The sequence below is a fragment of the Lolium perenne genome, chromosome 4 (assembly GCF_019359855.2).
Source record: "Lolium perenne isolate Kyuss_39 chromosome 4, Kyuss_2.0, whole genome shotgun sequence".
NCBI classification, from domain to species: Eukaryota; Viridiplantae; Streptophyta; class Magnoliopsida; order Poales; family Poaceae; genus Lolium; species Lolium perenne.
The window spans coordinates 276,300,739-276,321,410 of NC_067247.2; the positions used below are offsets into that span (position 1 = coordinate 276,300,739).

Here is a 20,672-nt window from a genome sequence, read left to right on the forward strand (position 1 = left end):
AGATTCCGCACTAACTTTTTTAAAAATATCATCTCTAGCCCCACTAATATTCCAGATAAATCCTAAAAAATTATCGTTTTCTTTTTAGGTGTTCTAAATCTTCATTTTCTAGAAACAATAATTTTTCCACAACTCATTTTCGGTTATTTATTTTTACAACTCTTGTTCGCAAAGAAAACCTCCTGAAGCTTTTCAAAGAATTCTTCCTCTCTATCTAGATCAGAATTATCATTATCAGAACATAACTCTTGAAAATATGCCTCCCATATTTCAATATGTACATGGGAGCAAGGTTCAGTAAAGACATGATTCTCCTTCATTTATTGCATAATAACATCATATGTAGCTTTCTCTAATTTTCTCATAATATCTAAGTTGGTTTCTATCATGAGTAGAGAACATCCTAAATCAATACCAATTGGGCTTTCTATATCATAATCAGAGTTGTCATCATCATGAGTGTCATGGTTTGTACCGTAATTGTCTTTAGCTGCCGCCCTCTCTTTAGCTATCTCTTCCACGCTCGAGTCTCCTCTATCCTTTAGGCAACCACATCTTCTTCAATATTCCTCCGTTCCCTAGGCGTCTACATGTCTGATGGCTCTTTACCACTTGCATGGTTTATTAATTTTTGGATAGAAAGACTCCACTTATTCCTGACTAGTAGTACAGTCAAGAAGCTCTTTGGATCCATAATCCTTCCCATCTTCCTCCTTAGCCTTATCATTCTATAACATAAATCTGTTATTCCTTCTCATCTTCTGCTACTTCTGCTAGTTCCACTCTGTCAATTACTTTCTGCAGGGTTTTGTGAAGTAGTTCATTTTGCTTCCATATCTCTGGCCCCAATCTTTTCTTTTTTAGAGTCCATTTCAATGATTCGTTTTTTCCAAGAAAGCCAATTTTGCAGCTTGTCTAGCATTCTCTTCCTCCATTCGACGAAGTTTCTGCATTGTTAGCTCATTCTTCAACACACTCTTTGTCATCGTCTCTTGAGCATTATCTTTCAATAATGAATTTTCCACTAGCACATTTTTTTTCTTTTCTCCTTTGGCATATTTTCATATTTTAACAAAGACAAACCGTCCACATTTATAGTCTCTTTGTTCCCATTCTCTTCTCTAGCTTCAAAAATTTTCCACTAGTATGTGTCATTTTGAATCAATGAAGATGGAAGAAAAATATGGACATTTTTGTTTTGTTTTTGTATTGAAGAGCCCTCTTTCACCCTGGCAAACTCCGGCCTCGGCTGCCGCCGCATTAAGCCATTAAACCCCGTGAACCGGGTCCATGCGCATGAGCGCCGGCGCAAAATCAAACGCTGACGCCTTCTGGTCCAATTTGAGCGCCCGCCGTCCACTGACTATTCTTGCCCCGTGTCTGCGTTCTTCATCGCTTCTAGAGTTCCAGTTCTAGTCCGTAAAAACATTCAGCTCTGTTCGCAATCGCTGCAAAGCTTCTCGTCTTCTTCCCCCGTACATTAGCAGCACAGCTGCAGACTTGCATCTCCTTCGTAGTCCCCGCCCGTCTCTCGCAAACGACCAAGGCGATCCCTCCAAAACCTTGGCCAAATCCTGCTAATTCCAGTGATCCCTTCTTGTTCCTCACCTCGCTAAATCCATTCTTGTTTGCCGCCAAGCACCTCTGTTGCTTTAGTTAGTACGACAAGCACGTACAGACAGTCATACAGAAACCATGCGACCAGAAAGGCCACCGCTGCACCCTCCGGCGCAATCGTCGCATGAGGCGGCGGAGGCAGACATGGACCTGCCCGCCGGCAGGCTGCCGGACCCGTTGCCGTCGCCCATAATTAAGCACTCGCCGTCCATGTCGATACAGTCGCGGTCGCTACGATCGTCCTCCGTGCACTTCGCGGCGGACTTCCGTTCGCGCTCCTCCAAGCCCGAATCCGCCTCGCCGTCCATCGAGAGCTTCCGCACCGCCCGGTCGGGTACCCCCGGCGTCTCGCGGTCGTCCACGCGGCGATCGGCGTCCGAGCGTCTCGGCTCCCAGCGGGACCTCCGCGACGAGGACGCGCGGTTCGTCTACATCAACGACGCGCCGCGCACCAACGCGCCGCCCGCCGTGCTCCCGGACAACTCCGTGCACACGGCCAAGTACTCCATCGCCACCTTCCTCCCGCGTAACCTCTACGAGCAGTTCCACCGGGTCGCCAACGTCTACTTCCTCATCCTGGCGGCGCTCAACTTCGTGCCGCAGCTCCTCGTCTTCTCGCCGGTCGCGGGCATCCTGCCGCTGGCGTTCGTGCTCGGCGTCACGGCGGTGAAGGACGGGTACGAGGACTGGCGGCGGCACCGGTCGGACAAGAACGAGAACAACCGCACTGCGTCTGTTCTGGTGGACGGCGTGTTCCGGCCGAAGCGGTGGAAGGAGATGCAAGTGGGGGACGTGGTGCGCGTCGTGGCCAACGAGACGATGCCGTGCGACATGGTCCTGCTCTCCACCAGCGACCCGACCGGCGTGGCCTACGTCCAGACCATCAACCTCGACGGCGAGTCCAATCTCAAGACGCGCTACGCGAAGCAGGAAACCATGCTCACGCCGCCGGAGGCGCTCGCGGGGGTCATCAAGTGCGAGAAACCCAACCGCAACATCTACGGCTTCCTCGCGACCGTAGACCTTGACGGCCGCCGTGCCGTCTCCCTCGGTACCTCCAGCATCATGCTGCGGGGCTGCGAGCTCAAGAACACGGCCTGGGCGATCGGAGTCGCCGTGTACACCGGCAGCGACACCAAAGTCATGCTCAACAACTCAGGCGCGCCGTCCAAGCGCAGCCGGCTCGACACGCAAATGAACCGCGAGACCATCGCGCTCGCCGTCACCCTGGTGGTCCTCTGCTCCGTCGTGGCCCTCCTCGCCGGAATCTGGCTCGGCGACCATAACGACAAGCTCGGCGTCATCCCCTTCTTCCGCAAATACGACTACTCCTCGCTCGAGGTCGGGAAGTACAACTGGTTCGGGACGGGCGCGCAGGTGCTGTTCACGTTCATGTCGGGCGTGATCCAGTTCCAGGTCATGATCCCCATCGCGCTCTTCATATCCATGGAGATCGTGAGGGCGGGGCAGGCCTACTTCATGGTGCAGGACGACCACATGTTCGACGACAAGAACAAGGCCAGGTTCCAATGCCGGGCGCTCAACATCAACGAGGACCTCGGGCAGATCAAGTTCGTCTTCTCCGACAAGACAGGCACGCTCACGGAGAACAAGATGGAGTTCCGGTGCGCCAGCGTGCACGGCCGTGACTTCAGCGAGAACGACGGCGGAGGGGAGGATAGGAACGCCGTGCTTGGTAAGCAAGTTCCCGTTATTCAGTTGGAAATTCCCGTAATTTCGTTTTAGTGTTGATTCGGCTCTGGTTGACCAACCACAATTCGTAGTGGCGGCGGTAGACTATCTGACAGTCAGAGAACTTCTAGAGCACAACTCTAGACGCGTCAGTTGTTGTCGTTGTCAGTATATTGCGTGCTAGAAATAACGCCACCATGCTTATTTCGAGCGCACACATGTGCTACAATTTGAGGTTTCTCTAGATGCTGATCCAGAACTGGGCACACGAGTCTTCAGTTCGTGGATTGCAAACGCTGACAAATTCCGAGAGTTAGATAACCGGCGAGAAAATGAAAAACTTTCACCATCTAGACGTTAGTGTACTATTCATCACTGATTACTTATGTGACTGTTCAGGTCTAACTTCTGAATGAACTTTTCACCCCCTTTTTGAGCCCAAAAGGGAAAGGCGACCTCTTCTGACGATTAGAGTATAGGACTTTTAAGCTACGTGGACCTGGAATTCCTGTTCCCATTTTGACTGTCAGGCCATTCAGCCATGTGAAAGATAAACCCTGGGATCAGAGACGATGGTTCACCGCCGTGTTCCTCCGATGAATATAGAATCCTCCGATGCCCAACTAATACAACATGTTGCATTCTTTAGGAATGTTTTCAGTTTCAATGCAGCGATAACGACGAATCGTCACAATCGTTTCTCCGAATTTCAGAGCCATAACTGAAACCAAATGCAGCTTTCGATGATCACGAGAAAGCAGCAATCAATCTGATACGAATTCCCTGGGACATTCTGTTAATTTCTGCAGTGGACGGCGTGAGATTGAGGCCGAAGACGCCGGTGAGAACGGACCCGAAGCTGACGGCGCTGCTCAAGGACGGGACGGGCGCCATGGCCGCGCGCGCCCGCGACCTGTTCCTGGCGCTGGCCACCTGCAACACCATCGTGCCGATCGTGGAGGAGGACCCGGCGGACCCGGCGGCGAAGGTGCTGGAGTACCAGGGCGAGTCGCCGGACGAGCAGGCGCTGGTCTACGCCGCGGCGGCGTACGGGCACACGCTCGTGGAGCGCACCTCCGGCCACATCATCGTCGACGTGTTCGGCACCAGGCAAAGGTATGGAACATACTGTACCATCCTACCCATGATTTTGTATTTTTGTTTTCGCTTGTGATTGCATTGCTGTTGGTGAAATAGAATTGCTTTGCTTATGGTTTGATTTTATTGCATGTATTCTGGGTGAAATTGTTTGTCTTGTTGATTGATTGATGGATTAGGAACATATGTGGATAGTCACTTGGCATACAAATAATTGGGAAACTGTGGGAGTTTGTGATACGAGCGACAGTGACATATACGTAGGCAGACTTCATATAGTGAGACAAGGGGTAAAGTACAGTGTTCCGTTGGTGTCACCAAATCCTGGGTCCGGCGGCTAAACTGTCAACCACTCCACTAACCGTTATTTAAGCCGTTAGGCTTTTTCAGGTTAGGGCAATAACAGCCATTAGTATTCCATGGTTATATAGCGTACGGGCATCGCATTTTCCTGGCCAGGATACCGTGCTGGCATAAAAAAAATGAATTTTCTCTCGACAGAATAGAAATGGTACTTTCAGCACGGCTACTCATGAAATCAGTGCTGACATAGAGTTGCTGTTGAGGGGGGGAATTGAATTTGTCCTGATCAAGCCGTGCGTCGCCATCAGGGAATACAAATGCTTGGTGTAAACCATATTATTTCCCAGCATGATTGGACCGTCGGCTTGACTATTTGGTCCGGGCATCCAAAACCGTCAACTTCTTCTAGCGATCAGCCATTGCATCTTACCATGTACCCTGCCGAAGCCTCCACGGCAAACGGAATATTCAAACTCAAGACCTTTTAGCCCCTTGACCACGAGATGCTCGATCGTCTCAAGTGCCACCATGATGAAAGTGAGGAGAACATTCCGTGATAATTATCTGTATCCGACCGTGGTTCCGACCAAAGCCGTCGGATGGTGACCAATTCACCAAGCCCTCGCTCTCTGGGTTTTTTTTTAACATAAAAGGGTTTTTCGGACCTGCCGCTCCATTAATTTTGAACAGAAATATAAAATGGTTAACCCAAAATAAAAATAAAATTACGATATAGAGTAAGGACCTCGGTCCTCAATACATAAACACGACCAAGTCCTTTGATTTGCTTGGGAACCACCTTGTCGCTAGGGATAGCGTCACTTGGGGCGGCGAGGCGACCATGGCACTCAGCCATGGCTTCCAAGCAGTAGGGCCTTCGGTTTGGCAAGAGGTTAGGAGGTTGAAGAAGGTGGTATGACCTTACCGCAGCCACACACAACAGACCTCGTTGGCTAGAAAGGTCATCGGAGTGGCAACAACCTCCCATCCATCGACGTAGAGAAGAACTTGAGGCAAGCCACGCAACTTCGAATCCAAGTCCGGTAAGAATGAACTTGAGGAACACCGCTGCCGAAAGTCACCATATGCTGCTAGCTCAACATCAGGGACGGTTCACTCTAGGCCGGCATTTGTCACAACACAAATCCTAAACCTGACCTAGGACCTAGCCCTACTACTATTTACGGTGCTACGGGCGCCTCTCCCTACCCTACTTTCCAGATAGCATTGCCATGGGCGGACCCAGGTAGAGCTGCCCCCACTCAAAATATTGACTTTCCTTGGTATTTGTACATATTTTGAAACAAATTTACTAAAATTTGCAAATTTAGAGAAAAAGTGCCCCCACTCAAATGACATGCCCCCACTCAGCATCTTCTCTGGGTCCGCCACTGCATAATGGAGAAGGCTGAAGACGGGGATGAACACACAACTCTCAAACGAGCGCTCTCAAATGGACCAGGGTAACAGTGTTGACTGAGGCCATGCATGCTCCACTGCACCCAGTGGCGGGGACGTTCTGAAAGTTTGGTAGGGCAAAATCATAGACATACATTATTATTTAACTTGAACCATTGGTAGTTTGGGGGAGGAGGAGGGGGGGGGGGGGGGGGGCAGATGCCCCCTCCCCTATATTTGTATTGTGTAAGTCAGTTCTTTCAATCTTTAAAGGATTCCAATCAAGATTTGATCGCATCACGTAAAAGTTGTTTATTTGAATTGGTATACTATTTATAAACGCAAGGTAATAGCAACATCTTTAAATAGAAGTAGAACCTACAAACATACCAAAAGTGAAATTTAAAGTCGTAGACAATAGAAAAGCTATAGCTTCTTTTTGAAAATCTTTCTTAGCTTCAGCACGATAAGAATGCTACACTTACGGGAGATTCGTACGAGATTTTTTTATGGGCTGAGTTGGCAACCAGCGAGCGACCGCATGAGATCTTGCAAGAACTGGTGTAGGACTCTCTTTCAATCACTCAAATCCATGTCGTGCCCGTAAACAAATCCCGTACAGATCTGCCCGTGCGTATAGCATTTTTTGCTTCTAAATATATCTTGCTCTATGTAGCACGCTCATACGAAACATATCTACTATTTTGATGTTTCTAATGTTATTATTCATGATACTTGATAAGTTTTATTATATTTATTGGAACTAACATATTAATAGTTGTAAAAGTGCACATATTTTTTAATTACACTTTATGGGACGGAGGGGAGTATATCAATAGCCTTTGACCTTGGGACAATCAGTGCTGCATGGTCCTACTTTGGTGAGGATGGATTTGACAGGTCTCGCTTGGAGAACTAATTCCGTTTGATTGGAAAAGGGAATGCGAATGTGGAATATGAAATGGTTCAACCCCGGACCGTCTAGAAGCGCGCATGCCTGGACCTCCCAGCAGAGACTAACAGCAAAACAAAGATGTTTACGTGTCAACAAGTCATCAAAGGAGGATAACCAACGTTGAGATTTGAGAAACTTCTCTTTGGTCCATAACATAGGGCTAGTGACTAGTGAGCAGAGACTAACATGCGGGCCCGATCGACGAACCAAAACTAAACACGAGGATCTCATGCATGCATGTGGCGTACGCTCACACGCGGGCTACCTGGACTTTCCCTGTAGAATGGTCTGCCTTGTTTTTCCACTGCCATTACTGAGAGCTTCACCGAAGTTACAAGCAAAATATTCAGAGCGTATAAATGGTCATTATTATGCCAGTATTTTCAAATCTGTACCGCAGACTTTTCACTCGCGAAACTCTGAGCCCGCGGGTCCCTCGGCACCGGGGCCTGGTTGACGTACGGTAAAGGCTATAATTTGGCTCGTGCGGCAACCGTGCTGCACAAGCTACGTGGGCCCGTGCGTGGCTCGAACAGGCCGAACAGGACGGTACCTCCGAGGCTTCCTTTCTGGACTGCTACCTAGCTAGGCCCACCTGCGTCTGGGTGTGCGTGGCCGGCCTGTGCGCTGCTGGGAGCCAAATGTGGCACTGCATGCGCTTCCGAATCTCTACTCGCCGTGCACGGCAAAGCTCAACAAGACCGCCACCACCGTCGCCGTCCAGCGCTACAAGTATACCCTCCTTTTTACCTCTACGGTACAGGTTCAAGTAGAACTGGGCAATCTCCCTGTGGAGCGGAGCGAGTGTTTTTGAGTGGGCTATGTCCACCATGGTTTACCGGGCACTCTGCGCTCATGGTTTACCCAAAGTAGGGTACTTTTCTTTTGTTTTCCCCGAAAAGGTATACCAACGTTTGCACCAATCTATGGGTGAAAAGTGAGATTACAAGAATGTTTTTCACCCAAAATGTTCGTTTCCCATTCCTAGAAATTTTGTTTCTGTTTCCATATTTCCAGCGATTCACCTTTTTCCGCAGAAAATTTGAAATCTTACCGCTACGTTTTCATCCCTACATCAGTTGGTGCAAATAGGAAAGCGGAGAAAATATAAAAGTTCTGCTAATTCATCGTTTCGATCATTTCTCCAAAATTCATGCTAATATCTTCCCATCCTTTATTAACGCACGTTCTCTCTACCTCACTACCGAGGACTAGACCAACATTAGTCCTCTCCTAGTGTTATTGGTCAAAGAAAAAAAACTTCCTTCCTCCATCCACGATTAAATGTATTTCTAGTTTTGTTATAAGTCAAACCTTTTGAAGTTTGGCCAACTTTAAAAAAAAATTGAAGCAACATTTCCGACATTAATATAATAAGAAACTATATTGCAAGATGTATTTAGAGATATTAATTCCACGTCACGAGTATGTCCACAATTCTCTACTATAAAGTTAGACTATGACGAAAGGAGAAATGCACTTGTTTTAGCGGTACTAAGTTGCATTTTATTTGTTAAAGTTTTGCTTTAAAATACGAAGTGGCCTCACATATAAAAAATGGAGCGAGTATTTGCTAATGAATGGAACATTCTTACACCGCAAATCACAATCATCATGTTTTACTTTGAGATCATTTTGTAGATGTAGCTTACCATGTGATGGCGTGTGCACCTAATAGTTTTCCGGCCGGCCCCATTGGTTCGTTAGCCAAAGCCCATACTTGTTTAACGTGGTTGACCAGATCAAACTAATCTTGGATCAATCCCACACGATTCCGACGATGGATCCTTCCGAGATGTTCAACTCACATGGGTGCGTTTTATATCCTCCAAATTGGTCAAGTTCAGACACCTAACTAAACACGGGAGAAGAAGATAGTATTAATTCCATAAGCCCCTCCTTTTTGGTCAACGCGCATGAGCTTCATTGGCTAGAAATCTGAGCTCCACTTAACGAGAAAACCCAAGATTTTCCCAAAATTACTGGCCGATAGTGGTTTGGTCAAAGGCATGCCCCCCTAGAATTTCTCTTCGCAATCTTTTCACTAACGAGGTTTCCGTGTGGTCAAACAGTAGTTTTGGGTCTACTTTCTTTCCCCTTTTACCGGAAAACGAGAGAGCGTCAAATTGGGCAGAAAATGGGGAAACTGCAAATGAAAAAAAGAAAGGGGTACTCTTCCTACCTTCCAAGGAGACATCAAATCCAAGCGTAAAAAACTCGATCTTTTTTTTTGTACTTGTCAAATCTACTGTGCGGGCGACAGGGAGTGGTCACTGGTCAGGACATAGATAGTCACTCTATGTCAGACCATCCATGCACGCACGGCGACGAGCCCTGCATTTTAGGACAATGCTTTCTCAGCTCGACTTGTTTTCAGGAATTCAAGTCGTGCAGAGCAATGCACGCCCATCTTCTGCCAACAAACAGTGCACAACAAATATACAGTAGCTTCCTCTCGAAAAGTGCTTTTAGCTCCCGAGCTCCAGTGCTCTCGGCTATGTTAAAAAAAATTAAAAATATTTTTACAAGTTATAAAAATCATGAAAATAGATCTGAAGAATGTCATTGATACATCCCACAATCATGCAAAATCCCAATCCGAAATTCTTTTTATTTTGAGCTAGAGAAAAATGACAAAATCTGATATGTTTTTGAGATTTGAAAATGACTACTCAGATCTACAATTTTGTCATTTTTGTGTAGCTCAAAATATTAAGTATTTGAAATTGATTTTTTGCACGTTTGTGGGGTACATCTTTGACTATGTGTGGATTTTTTTGCAGAATTTTTTGAAACTCAAAAATATGATTTTTATTTTTTTAAAAAAAACAAGATCACTGGTGCCCATGTGCACCAAATCTCTGTCCAGCTTCCTCATGATTTGTTTTCTATATTTACCAGAGGAGCTTCATGCATGATTTCGTCTGAATTCCTAGAATATGATAGACCGGCTTCGTATGATAGATACACCCCAACATCTTGAAATTATACTATAGCAGCACCACACAAGAATGATTTCAAACTGTTTGTACTCATGTGTCACTCATTTCTAGAATTTAAAACTTTCATAGGCCAATAGGAGCATGCCCGTAGAGGCGAGACCGGTCGAGGAGCGGCATAGTTTAGACTGCTCATAGTGGGAGTAACTTGGGTAGTAACATCACACATTTTAAGGTATTTTGGTGACATGGCATAGCAATAAATGAAGAAAGAGAGGGAGGTGATAACTAGCTATGTTACCATAACATCACACATCCCAAGATAAAATGAGTCTACTAATAAATAAATGAGACTTTGCATGATACCATCTCTAAGTTACTTTCCATTATGAAGGTAGTAACATAGACTAGTAACTTATGCATGACACCACCTTATGTTACTCCCACTATGAGCAGCCTTAAGTGCGACCTAGGCTGCGCTTTCGGTCTGCAGATTGGACAGGGTTTGCTCCCTCCGATGGCGCATGCGCTATCGTCACGCGTGGGGCTTCTAGAACGGAATGGTACCAGACTTCTACGGCACATGGCTTTTCATTGTCAACTCTGTACAAGCATATTGCACGGAGGTTGAAGGGCGGCTTAATTAGCGAAAGATTAATGGCCTGCGTGCTCTGCTCAGAGCTATTTCCTGTCAAGATTCTCCCTGCCTAAAATATGCTCGCGCTAATCATATGGCCACTTGCTGAATTAACGTACGCCATCGGGCACGTTGACTTGATCCAAAATCAAACGCGAGAAAGTTAGAGAGAAAGCAGCAGTCTTGGCGTAGCGAAAAGTCATCGAGTCAGAGAGAGATGGTATTTTGTGATTGCCGTGCAAGTAATGCAAAAGCCTTTTCAGTAATGCAAAAGCCTTTTCTCGTCGCTCCCGTGGGCGACGGGGAGGGAACCCTAGCCGCCTCCTTCCCGCCCCTACCTCTCCTCCTCCCTCTCCTCGCCGCCGCCGGACGGCGTCGCCGGGCAAAGCCTGGGCGCTGGCGGCGGCGGGGCCCTCCTTCCCCCTCGCACGGAGAAACGGCGCGGGCCGTGGCGGCCGTCGAGGGCACGTACTTGGCGAGGGTGCGGCGGCGCGGTCGGTCCTCCGGCGGCGTGGTGACCTCGTGGTGGTGTCGGCGTGCTCGGGCGGCGTCTTGCTGCTGGCTGCTTTGCCGCGGCGGCGGCCGCAGTCTCGGGCGGCGCGGGCTCGACTCCACCTCCGGCGGCGGGGCTGCGGTACAACGGCGGCGGGCGAGGCGCGAGGGTCCGGGCGGGGGACGACGGCGGCAACCATTGGCGGCACGGTGGGCGGCGCGGCGCGGCGGTGGCGGCGCCGGCGAGATCCGGGCCCGATGCGGGCCGGGCGGGCCCGATGCGGGCCCGATCTGGGCTGGCGGGCCTCTCTGCGTACGTTGGCCGCGACCAGTCCGGGGCCGAGGCGGGCCTTCGGTTGGCAGCCACCGCGTGCTAGATCGGTGTCCGCTCATTCCTCGGCTCGACCTCTCACGCCCCTTGCCCTGCCGCCGGGTCCGTATGGTGGTGGCTGCCGGTTGCTGGGTTGGGCGTGGATGCCGGGGCGGCGGCCCCGGAAGCTGCACGTTTGGCTCTACGGCGAGCGACGTTGCAGTGGTGGTGGCTTATCTCCTGGGACATGGGGATGGCGTGGAGTGGGCAGCGGGGATTCCTGGCGTCGGTGGTGCTTCGGCAGTGGCGGCTCCCAGATCTGGTCTCGGAGGCTCTGTTTGATGACGGCGGGCTGCACATCGGTCCGTCGTGCGGCGGGAGTCGATTTCGGGCGAAAGCCCAGCGCTTTGGCGCCAACGGTGACGGCGCCCGCGGGTGTCGTGTCCCTCTTGGGGGCACCGTTGTGGTTGCTCCCCTGTGCTTGAGCTCCGGGTGAAAACCTTTGACCGTTCTTGGTCTCGGCGACGGCGGCACCTTGTGTCGTCACCCTCTTGGGGGCGTCGTCGTGGAGCTTGGATTCCCGTGGGCGGTTCTCGTTGTCATCGGCGGGCATGCTTAGATCCTCTCTCGGTGCTTCGATCCCGGCGAAGGGTGGACTTGGCGGCTTCCTATCTTTTACACGTGACATTGGGGTCTTGGTTCCTGGTACTTGTTGTCTGCGGGCAGGATCGGCGCTCCACGGCCCGGAGCGGGAGGGCAGGCGGCCCTTCCCGGCAAATAACTTGGTGGGTACGAGATGACGTTGTCCGGTGGTTTCACAAGGAGGCGGGGTGCATCTTTAGTTAGGAGTGTCGGTTGTACCTTGGAGGGTGTGACATCTCCTTTCTATTCTCTGTTTTTTTTATCTTTGATCTGCTTTGTAAAGAGGTCTCCCCCTCTACCTTGTATCGGTTTGGCCGTGTGTGGCTTTATTTATAAAGCGGGGCGAAAGCCTAATTCGAAGGAATATATTGGATACAGTATCTGAGTATCAGATCAACCGCGAAATACTTGCGCCTATACTATAGTACGACGATAGAGCTTAAAAACTTTGTTTTTTTAGGCTGGTGCCAATGCCTCACCTCACTCTCACCCGCCACGTCAGCTTTTTCCCTCATTCTCACCCCACTCTCACCCCACTCTCACCCCACGGTGCCAATGCACGGGCTATAGTGCCATCTCTCACTTCTCTCTCCTCCACATCACCATTTCTTTTTCACATTAAGTTATTTCACTCGAATTTTTGTAGACATTCAAAATAATGCAAGAAAATTATTTTATTCAACTAAAAATGTTACCGATTACATAATAATTAATAAAAATACAAATTATGTTTCTTGTTTTTCTAAATAGCCTATATGACAAGTGTGTACTTGTGTTTGTATTTTGAACTGAAAGAGTAAAAAAAGGAAAGAAAATAAAAGAAGGAAAGAAAATAAAATAAAAACTGAGATTTAAAGAATAAAAGAAGGAAAGAAAATAAAATAAAAATAAAAACCGACCAGGTCGTCTCCTACCTCCTATCGCCCCCACTCTCGCCCGCGTCGCCAGCGCCTGCCGCCCGCCTCTCGCCTCCCTCTCGCCTCGCTCACGCCGCCAACGCGGGCGGTAGCCGGCGGCGGCGAGCGCTACCGCCGGGCGCCCCAGCCAGCGCCTGCCGCTACCGTCCCGCCCCACTCCCGCCCGCCTCCCGCCCCGCCACGGGCGATAGCGCCCCCGCTATCGACCGCGTTGGCACCAGCCTAAGAGCATCTCCACCGACACCTCTCAACTCGTTTTCAGGAGAGAGCTATTGGAAACACTGGCAACCGTTGCCGGGATGGTTGCACGCACCAGCGGTCCCCAAAGTTCACCCCAATATGATTTAAAATTTTAAAAGATCTAACAACCTTGATTTTTATTCTATTTTTTTAAGTTTACATAATTTAAACTAGAAACATAAATAAAATCCGTTACTACTTGGAGAAGAAGTTGTCGAGGCTATCCACGCTATCGTTGCCAACGTCGTCATGGCTCCACACACTTCTTTGAAGCTAGCGTCCTCATCTTTCTCCATCGCCGTGTGGATAGACATATGGAGCGAGAGGACGGTGTCCACTCGTGTCGCTTAGCGACCGCCTAGCGAACCGACGTGCTCATTGAAGACGGCGACAAAACTCTCCATATAGTCATTAATAAGGCCAACCCGCCATTCTATCTCGCTGCCAGGACGAACCCACCACCAAAATCCAATGTGATGTTGACCGTCGGCTTGCCCATCTGACCCCCTGTCCGTAGGGGCGACACAGGAGTGCTATTGAGCTCAAAAAATGGCCAGCTACTTAGGTGGTGTGGTGATATGAGATCAAAAACCCGTTGGTGCTCCAACATGCCTATTAGTTCAGGAGTAAATGACAAAAAGCTACCATAATTGAGGCATTCGTGTCACAGAACTACCAAAGACTTTCGTTTTGTCACATGACTACCACTATTGGGGTCGGTTCTTGACGGAGAGCACTGATTTCACTAATTAGACATGTTAAACCAACATGCGCCGCTCCTCCTCCTCCTCGCATAATAGTGAGTTTTCATTCAAAAAGGAAATCTGCGAGGATAATTCAAGATAATTCCGTCTAAATCCATATAAATAAACGGACTATATGATTATCCTCTTCCACCCCCTTTTTTTGACAATAGAAATGAACATCCCAAAAGAAACTTTGCCCGAGGATGCAGATCCTCTGAGACAGTTACTACGGTTTAAAACCGACGTGTGCACTTAGCACATGAAGTACACCTGGTTTAACTGATCTTAACTGGGGCCCCTTCCACGCCTGCTGGCACACCCTCTCTGACCAACGAAGCGAGTGAGGAAGCATCGATTCGTCAGCGGTCCTCCATTTGGCGTTTCTGGAAGCTTCACCATCTCCGTCACAACGGAACGCAAAGCAGCCGGCACCCCAAAGTACCAACCCGACGAAAATGTTTGGCGAGTCGCCCTCACCGCCTCTCCGCTTCCAGGGGCCCGTTTTCTATCCTGTTCTAATTTTTTTGACCAGCCACAACACCGTCTGCGCTACTCCGAGTCTACGCGTGAGTGACAGCTCTACAATTTCTGTACTGATTGAGTATTAATCAGTACATTAATTAAGGCCGCCTTACAAATAAAACTAACAGCTCAGTTGGCATTATCCCCGTGTCTTCTCCGTCATTGCCTCACGGCTAAAATCAAGAAGCTGCTATGAGCAGCAGCGGAGCATTATCAAAATGCCCTTCCTAATCCAATTTCCAATTGCCTTTGATGACTTCACTAGCAGCTAATGTTTATTTTTCAAGAACCCTTTTATACTTGTTAGACTTTGCGTTGAGACATGAGAGGAGCACAACACAGAGAGGCAACAAAACCCAATGCCTAGCTACAAGTGTCTCTCTTCTTCTTCCCTCATCCAAACGCAAAACGGTGCCTTTGTCCTCACCAACTCCCCCTCTGACGGATTTTGAGGTCCATGACCGATCCATTTCAGGTTATCAGCAAGATCGCGTATCTTTTCGCTCTTTGCATCCTTCTTCTTCCCCTGAAATAAAAATTCCTCTGCGGCGGCGGCAGCAGCAGCCCAACTTTAATGCGACACTCGCCGTAGTTACTCCCAGGGCGCCCGCTTCAACCAAACCATCCCTCATCTTCCTCCCTGGTTGCCAATTTCCTCCGCCTTGCTCTGCTTTGCGCCTCCCCTGCTTTGCTCGCCCTATCCGCCGGTCAAAATCTGACCTTGACTTGGCGCGCCAGGAGCTCCATGGGCGGGGACTCGAGGTTCTTCTCCTTCTCCTTCTGACGCGGCGGGCCGGTCAGCGCGAGCCATGGCCGAGGACAACCACCACGGATCGTCCCGGCACATGTCGGCCATGTCCATGTCGCACAAGGAGCTGGGCGACGAGGACGCGCGGGCGGTGCGCGTGGGCGACGCGGCGCGCACCAACGAGCGCCTCGAGTTCGCCGGCAACGCCGTGCGCACCGCCAAGTACTCGCCGCTCACCTTCCTGCCGCGCAACCTCTTCGAGCAGTTCCACCGCCTCGCCTACGTCTACTTCCTCGCCATCGCGGTGCTCAACCAGCTGCCCCAGCTCGCCGTCTTCGGCCGGGGCGCGTCCGTCATGCCGCTCGCCTTCGTCCTCACCGTCACCGCCGTCAAGGACGCGTACGAGGACTGGCGAAGACACCGCTCCGACCGCGCCGAGAACAACCGCCTCGCCGCCGTCCTCTCGTCCCCCGGCGACGCCGAGACCGCCCAGCTCGATTTCGCGCCCGCCAAGTGGAAGCACGTGCGCGTCGGCGACGTCGTGCGGGTGGAGGCCAACGAGTCGCCGCCCGCGGACATGGTCCTCCTGGCCACCAGCGACCCCACGGGCGTCGCCTACGTGCAGACGCTCAACCTCGACGGCGAGTCCAACCTCAAGACCCGGTACGCGAAGCAGGAGACGCTCACCACGCCGCTGGACCGGCTCGCGGGGGCCGTCATCCGGTGCGAGCGCCCCAACCGCAACATCTACGGCTTCCAGGCCAACCTCGAGCTCCCCGGGGAGACCCGCAGGATACCGCTCGGCCCGTCCAACATCGTGCTCCGGGGCTGCGACCTCAAGAACACGGCCTGGGCCGTCGGCGTGGTCGTCTACGCGGGGCGCGAGACCAAGGCCATGCTCAACAACGCCGGCACGCCCACCAAGCGCAGCCGGCTCGAGACGCACATGAACCGCGAGACGCTCTTCCTCTCAGTCATCCTCATCGTGCTCTGCTCCGTCGTCGCCACGCTCTCCGGCGTCTGGCTGCGCGCCCACCAGACCGACCTCGAGCTCGCGCAGTTCTTCCACAAGAAGGACTACCTAAAGACCGACGACAAGGACGAGAAAAACAAGAACTACAACTACTACGGCATCGCGGCGCAGATCGTCTTCAACTTCCTCATGGCGGTCATCGTGTTCCAGATCATGATACCCATCTCGCTCTACATCTCCATGGAGCTCGTCAGGCTCGGCCAGGCCTACTTCATGATCCGGGACGCCAAGCTCTACGACGAGTCGTCCGACTCCAGGTTCCAGTGTAGGGCTCTCAACATCAACGAGGACCTGGGCCAGGTCAAGTGCATCTTCTCCGATAAGACCGGCACGCTCACGCAGAACAAGATGGAGTTCCGGTGCGCAAGCGTCGACGGTGTGGATTACAGTGACATCGCGAGGCAGCGACCTGTCGGTAGGGACTAGTTTCTCTCTTATCCCCTGTCGGTGTGAATTCTTTCGATTCCGGGAGTCTGGGCTAGGAATTGATAGCTTTTTGATTGGTTCAACATAGCAGACGGTGAACCGGCTTGGGTGCCGAAGGTGCCGGTGAAGGTCGACAGAGAGGTGGTGGAGATGGTGAGGAACGGGGGTGACACCGAGCAAGGAAGGAACACCAGAGAGTTCTTCCTTGCTCTAGCAACATGCAACACCATTGTTCCCTTGATCATGGACGGCCCTGACCCGAAGAAGAAGGTGATCGACTACCAAGGCGAGTCGCCGGACGAGCAGGCATTAGTTTCTGCCGCCGCGGCTTATGGCTTTGCGCTCGTGGAGCGAACCTCCGGGCACATTGTGATTGACGTCCTTGGTCAAAAGCAGAGGTATACATCATTCATGATAGATTTGCATTGGGGATAAGGACAAATGGAAGTTTGGATCTTATTTTTATTTTTCATCGTTATCACTAGCCCAGTTTGCAGTTGATTTGTGTCTTTTATTGCTAGTGGAGGTTTTGTTGATTTGTGGCTGTTGCTTGCGTCCTCTTTTTGGAGCCTGCACCGCATGACATTCAGTCTTCTTGTGGTAGTGATGCAACTGCAGAACTTCAGGCAATGCTTCACCTGAACTAATATTGGTTGATGAGTGCAATTGGTTGAGTTAGTTAACCTACTTTCTATGTTTGGTAGATGTAGGCTATTGTTTGTTTGTGCAAATGGCGATAACTATTCACTTTCACAAACCATTTGCTCATTTGATGATCCCCTTTGGACTTTGCCTTGCAGGTTCGATGTTCTTGGTCTTCACGAGTTCGACAGCGACCGCAAGAGGATGTCGGTTATAATTGGCTGCCCTGACAAGACTGTCAAGCTGTTTGTAAAAGGTGCAGATAGTTCCATGTTTGGAATCATCGACAAAACACTGAATCCAGATGTTGTTCAGGCAACTGAGAAGCATCTCCATTCATATTCGTCAGTGGGCCTGCGAACACTTGTCATCGGCGTGCGGGACCTTAGTCAGGCAGAGTTTCAGGAGTGGCAAATCGCTTATGAGAAGGCTAGCACTGCATTACTTGGAAGAGGGAACCAACTACGTAGCGTGGCTGCCAACATTGAAAGAAATATGCGCCTGCTGGGAGCCTCTGGTATCGAAGATAAGCTGCAGGAAGGAGTACCTGAAGCAATTGAAAAACTAAGGCAAGCAGGGATTAAGGTCTGGGTACTGACTGGTGACAAGCAAGAAACCGCCATCTCTATCGGCTACTCCTGCAAACTCTTGACAAGGGAGATGACACAGATTGTAATCAATAGTAACTCAAGAGAGTCATGTCGAAAGAGTCTAGATGATGCAATCTCCATGGTTAACAAGCTTCGGTCATTATCAACTGACTCTCAATCTAGAGTGCCCCTTGCTTTGATCATCGACGGAAACAGCCTCGTCTACATTTTTGACACCGACCGGGAGGAGAAGGTACGCAATCAGACTAGCATCTGCACATCTGAGTAATTTTGGTATGAATAACTCATGACATAACAATTTCGCAGCTTTTTGAAGTTGCCATCGCTTGTGATGTTGTTCTATGTTGCCGGGTGGCTCCTCTACAGAAGGCTGGCATTGTTGATCTGATAAAGAAAAGAACGAGTGACATGACTCTAGCTATTGGAGATGGTACAAACATTTTTTGAACTAATTCAGCACTCTGTCTTACCTTTTTATTTACTGAACTTTTATTTATCTGAAATAAAATTATCCTTTTCAGGTGCAAATGATGTATCCATGATTCAAATGGCCGATGTTGGCATCGGCATCAGTGGGCAAGAGGGAAGGCAAGCTGTTATGGCCTCAGATTTTGCCATGGGGCAGTTCAGATTTCTTGTCCCACTGTTGTTAGTTCATGGTCACTGGAACTACCAAAGAATGGGCTACATGATTCTGTACAATTTTTACAGAAATGCTACTTTTGTCTTTGTCCTTTTCTGGTAAGCGCATTCCCTTCATTACCAAGTTTGTTCAATCTGCATTAAGAGTAAAACATAAACGACTTAAACATGGCAGGTATGTACTCTACACTGGTTATACCCTGACAACAGCAATTACTGAGTGGAGCAGTGTGTTGTATTCGGTGATCTATACCGCTGTACCGACTATCGTTGTCGCCATTCTCGACAAGGATCTGAGTCGGAGCACATTGCTAAAATATCCCCAACTTTACGGTGCGGGTCAGCGCGAGGAGAATTACAACCTAAGGCTATTTATTTTCATCATGATGGACTCTGTTTGGCAGAGTGTCGCAGTTTTCTTCATCCCTTACCTCGCATACAGAAACAGCGCAATCGACAGCGCCAGCCTGGGAGACCTGTGGACACTGTCTGTTGTCATTCTTGTCAACATTCACCTTGCAATGGATGTGATCAGATGGACCTGGATTACTCATGCAGCAATATGGGGCAGTATTGTGGCGACATGGATTTGTGTTATCGTCATAGACTCTATACCAAGCTTGCCCGGTTTCTGGTAAATACTCATCCTACATGCTTAGCTATAGGAAACAAATCATACATGTTCCTCAAATTTAAAGTAAAATCCTACATGTTTACTGATTCTGTGCTTGAATGACAGGGCCATCTACAAGGTGATGGGAACTGGATTGTTTTGGGCATTGCTGCTAGCAGTGATTGTGGTTGGCATGATCCCTCATTTTGCTGCAAAGGCTATCAGCGAGCATTTCATGCCCAGTGACATTCAGATTGCGAGAGAGATGGAGAAGTCGCAAGATTCTCATGATGCCAGTCATCCAGAAGTTCAGTTGAGTACAATCGCTCGAGCATAGGAGTAGGAGATCTTTGTTCATTCGGGTAGGCTAGAGTTACACCCTTCTCCTTTTGAAGAAATTACACATTTTCTTTGGTTCTTTTTGTTTTGTGTATATAAAGCAATTCTTTTGACAGTGAGCATGCTTCTTGTTGCTTGCTTCCTTGTCAACTATCCAAAGGATAGATTTCTTGTAGCCATGCTGTGTACAATTTTTTGTTAATTTATATGAAAAGAAACCGTACAGCAGTTAACTGTACATATTCAGGAAGTGTTTACATTTTCAAGATTCTCAAACTGACCATACTGACTCCCAACAAGAGCTAACGTACAAGCATCAGTTTTGTTGAGTTCAGAAATACACATCTGGAACAACCATATGGTTTTTCGAACTAGAGTAGTTAAAATTCTGAAATCACACAAATTGTAGTGGAACTGTTAGGAGGGTTTCAGACTTTATTTGATCCAACCAAATTCAGAAACTGGTCATGTTGGCCCGGAACCGGAACTATACCAGACGCCTTGTGATGTTAGCAGCATCAAAGTGCCCATAAAACAGGGCAAGCTAAGCCGCCCAGCATCACAGCAAGACTTACAAACAGATGAGATGAGAGAGTCCACGAAGGCTAAGCCACCACGCGTGGGAAGGCTAAGCCACCACGCGCTTGGGTGCCCTGTGGATCTTGTGGGATCCATCGGTTTTCGTGTTTGTTGTATGGTTTCTCTTTCAATTTATGGTTGTCATCATTGGCGATGGTTGTTGTCCTGGTGAGGTCCTCGTCCGTCTATTACAACAAGTTCTACTATGACAAGTTTACTTGGCTCCGGTGATAGAGGAGTGAGGAGAGCACCGCGTCTTCGGCTCGCTAGTGACTACAGTCATCGTTGTTGGTCCAGTGACCTATTTGTAATTATTATTACCTTTGGGTCTCTTTTATACTGTTGTTGATGATTATTAACTGATTGGTGGAATTTTCGAAAAAAGAAGTCTCTGCACTCACTTTTAGTCAATTGAGTACACACACCCAATCTCACGAAATACAGAAAGTACCAACGTCCTGGATATAATAGTTAGGGTAGACTGTCGTAGGAGCAATAATAAAGTTGTATTAATATATTTTCAGTTTCATG

The 20,672-nt window shown here is 49.2% G+C and overlaps 1 protein-coding gene across 3 annotated transcripts; it reads left to right on the forward strand.

Annotated features, from left to right (window-relative positions):
• Nucleotides 1-1,386: 1,386 nt before the first annotated feature.
• LOC127295478 (phospholipid-transporting ATPase 1) lies at nt 1,387-19,812 on the forward strand. 3 transcript variants are annotated; one of them, XM_051325435.2, is made up of 7 exons: nt 1,387-3,313; nt 4,119-4,425; nt 17,516-18,200; nt 18,275-18,398; nt 18,490-18,709; nt 18,786-19,244; nt 19,350-19,812. In XM_051325435.2, exons 1-7 carry the CDS (start codon nt 1,696-1,698, stop codon nt 19,558-19,560), a joined length of 3,624 nt encoding a protein of 1,207 aa, XP_051181395.1. In that variant the 5' UTR covers nt 1,387-1,695; the 3' UTR covers nt 19,561-19,812. The 3 variants fall into 3 exon arrangements, with proteins under 3 accessions (XP_051181395.1, XP_051181396.1, XP_051181397.1); XM_051325436.2 differs by lacking the exons at nt 1,387-3,313; nt 4,119-4,425 and adding exons at nt 15,235-16,704; nt 16,804-17,113; XM_051325437.2 differs by lacking the exons at nt 1,387-3,313; nt 4,119-4,425 and adding exons at nt 15,235-16,704; nt 16,807-17,113.
• Nucleotides 19,813-20,672: the final 860 nt, after the last annotated feature.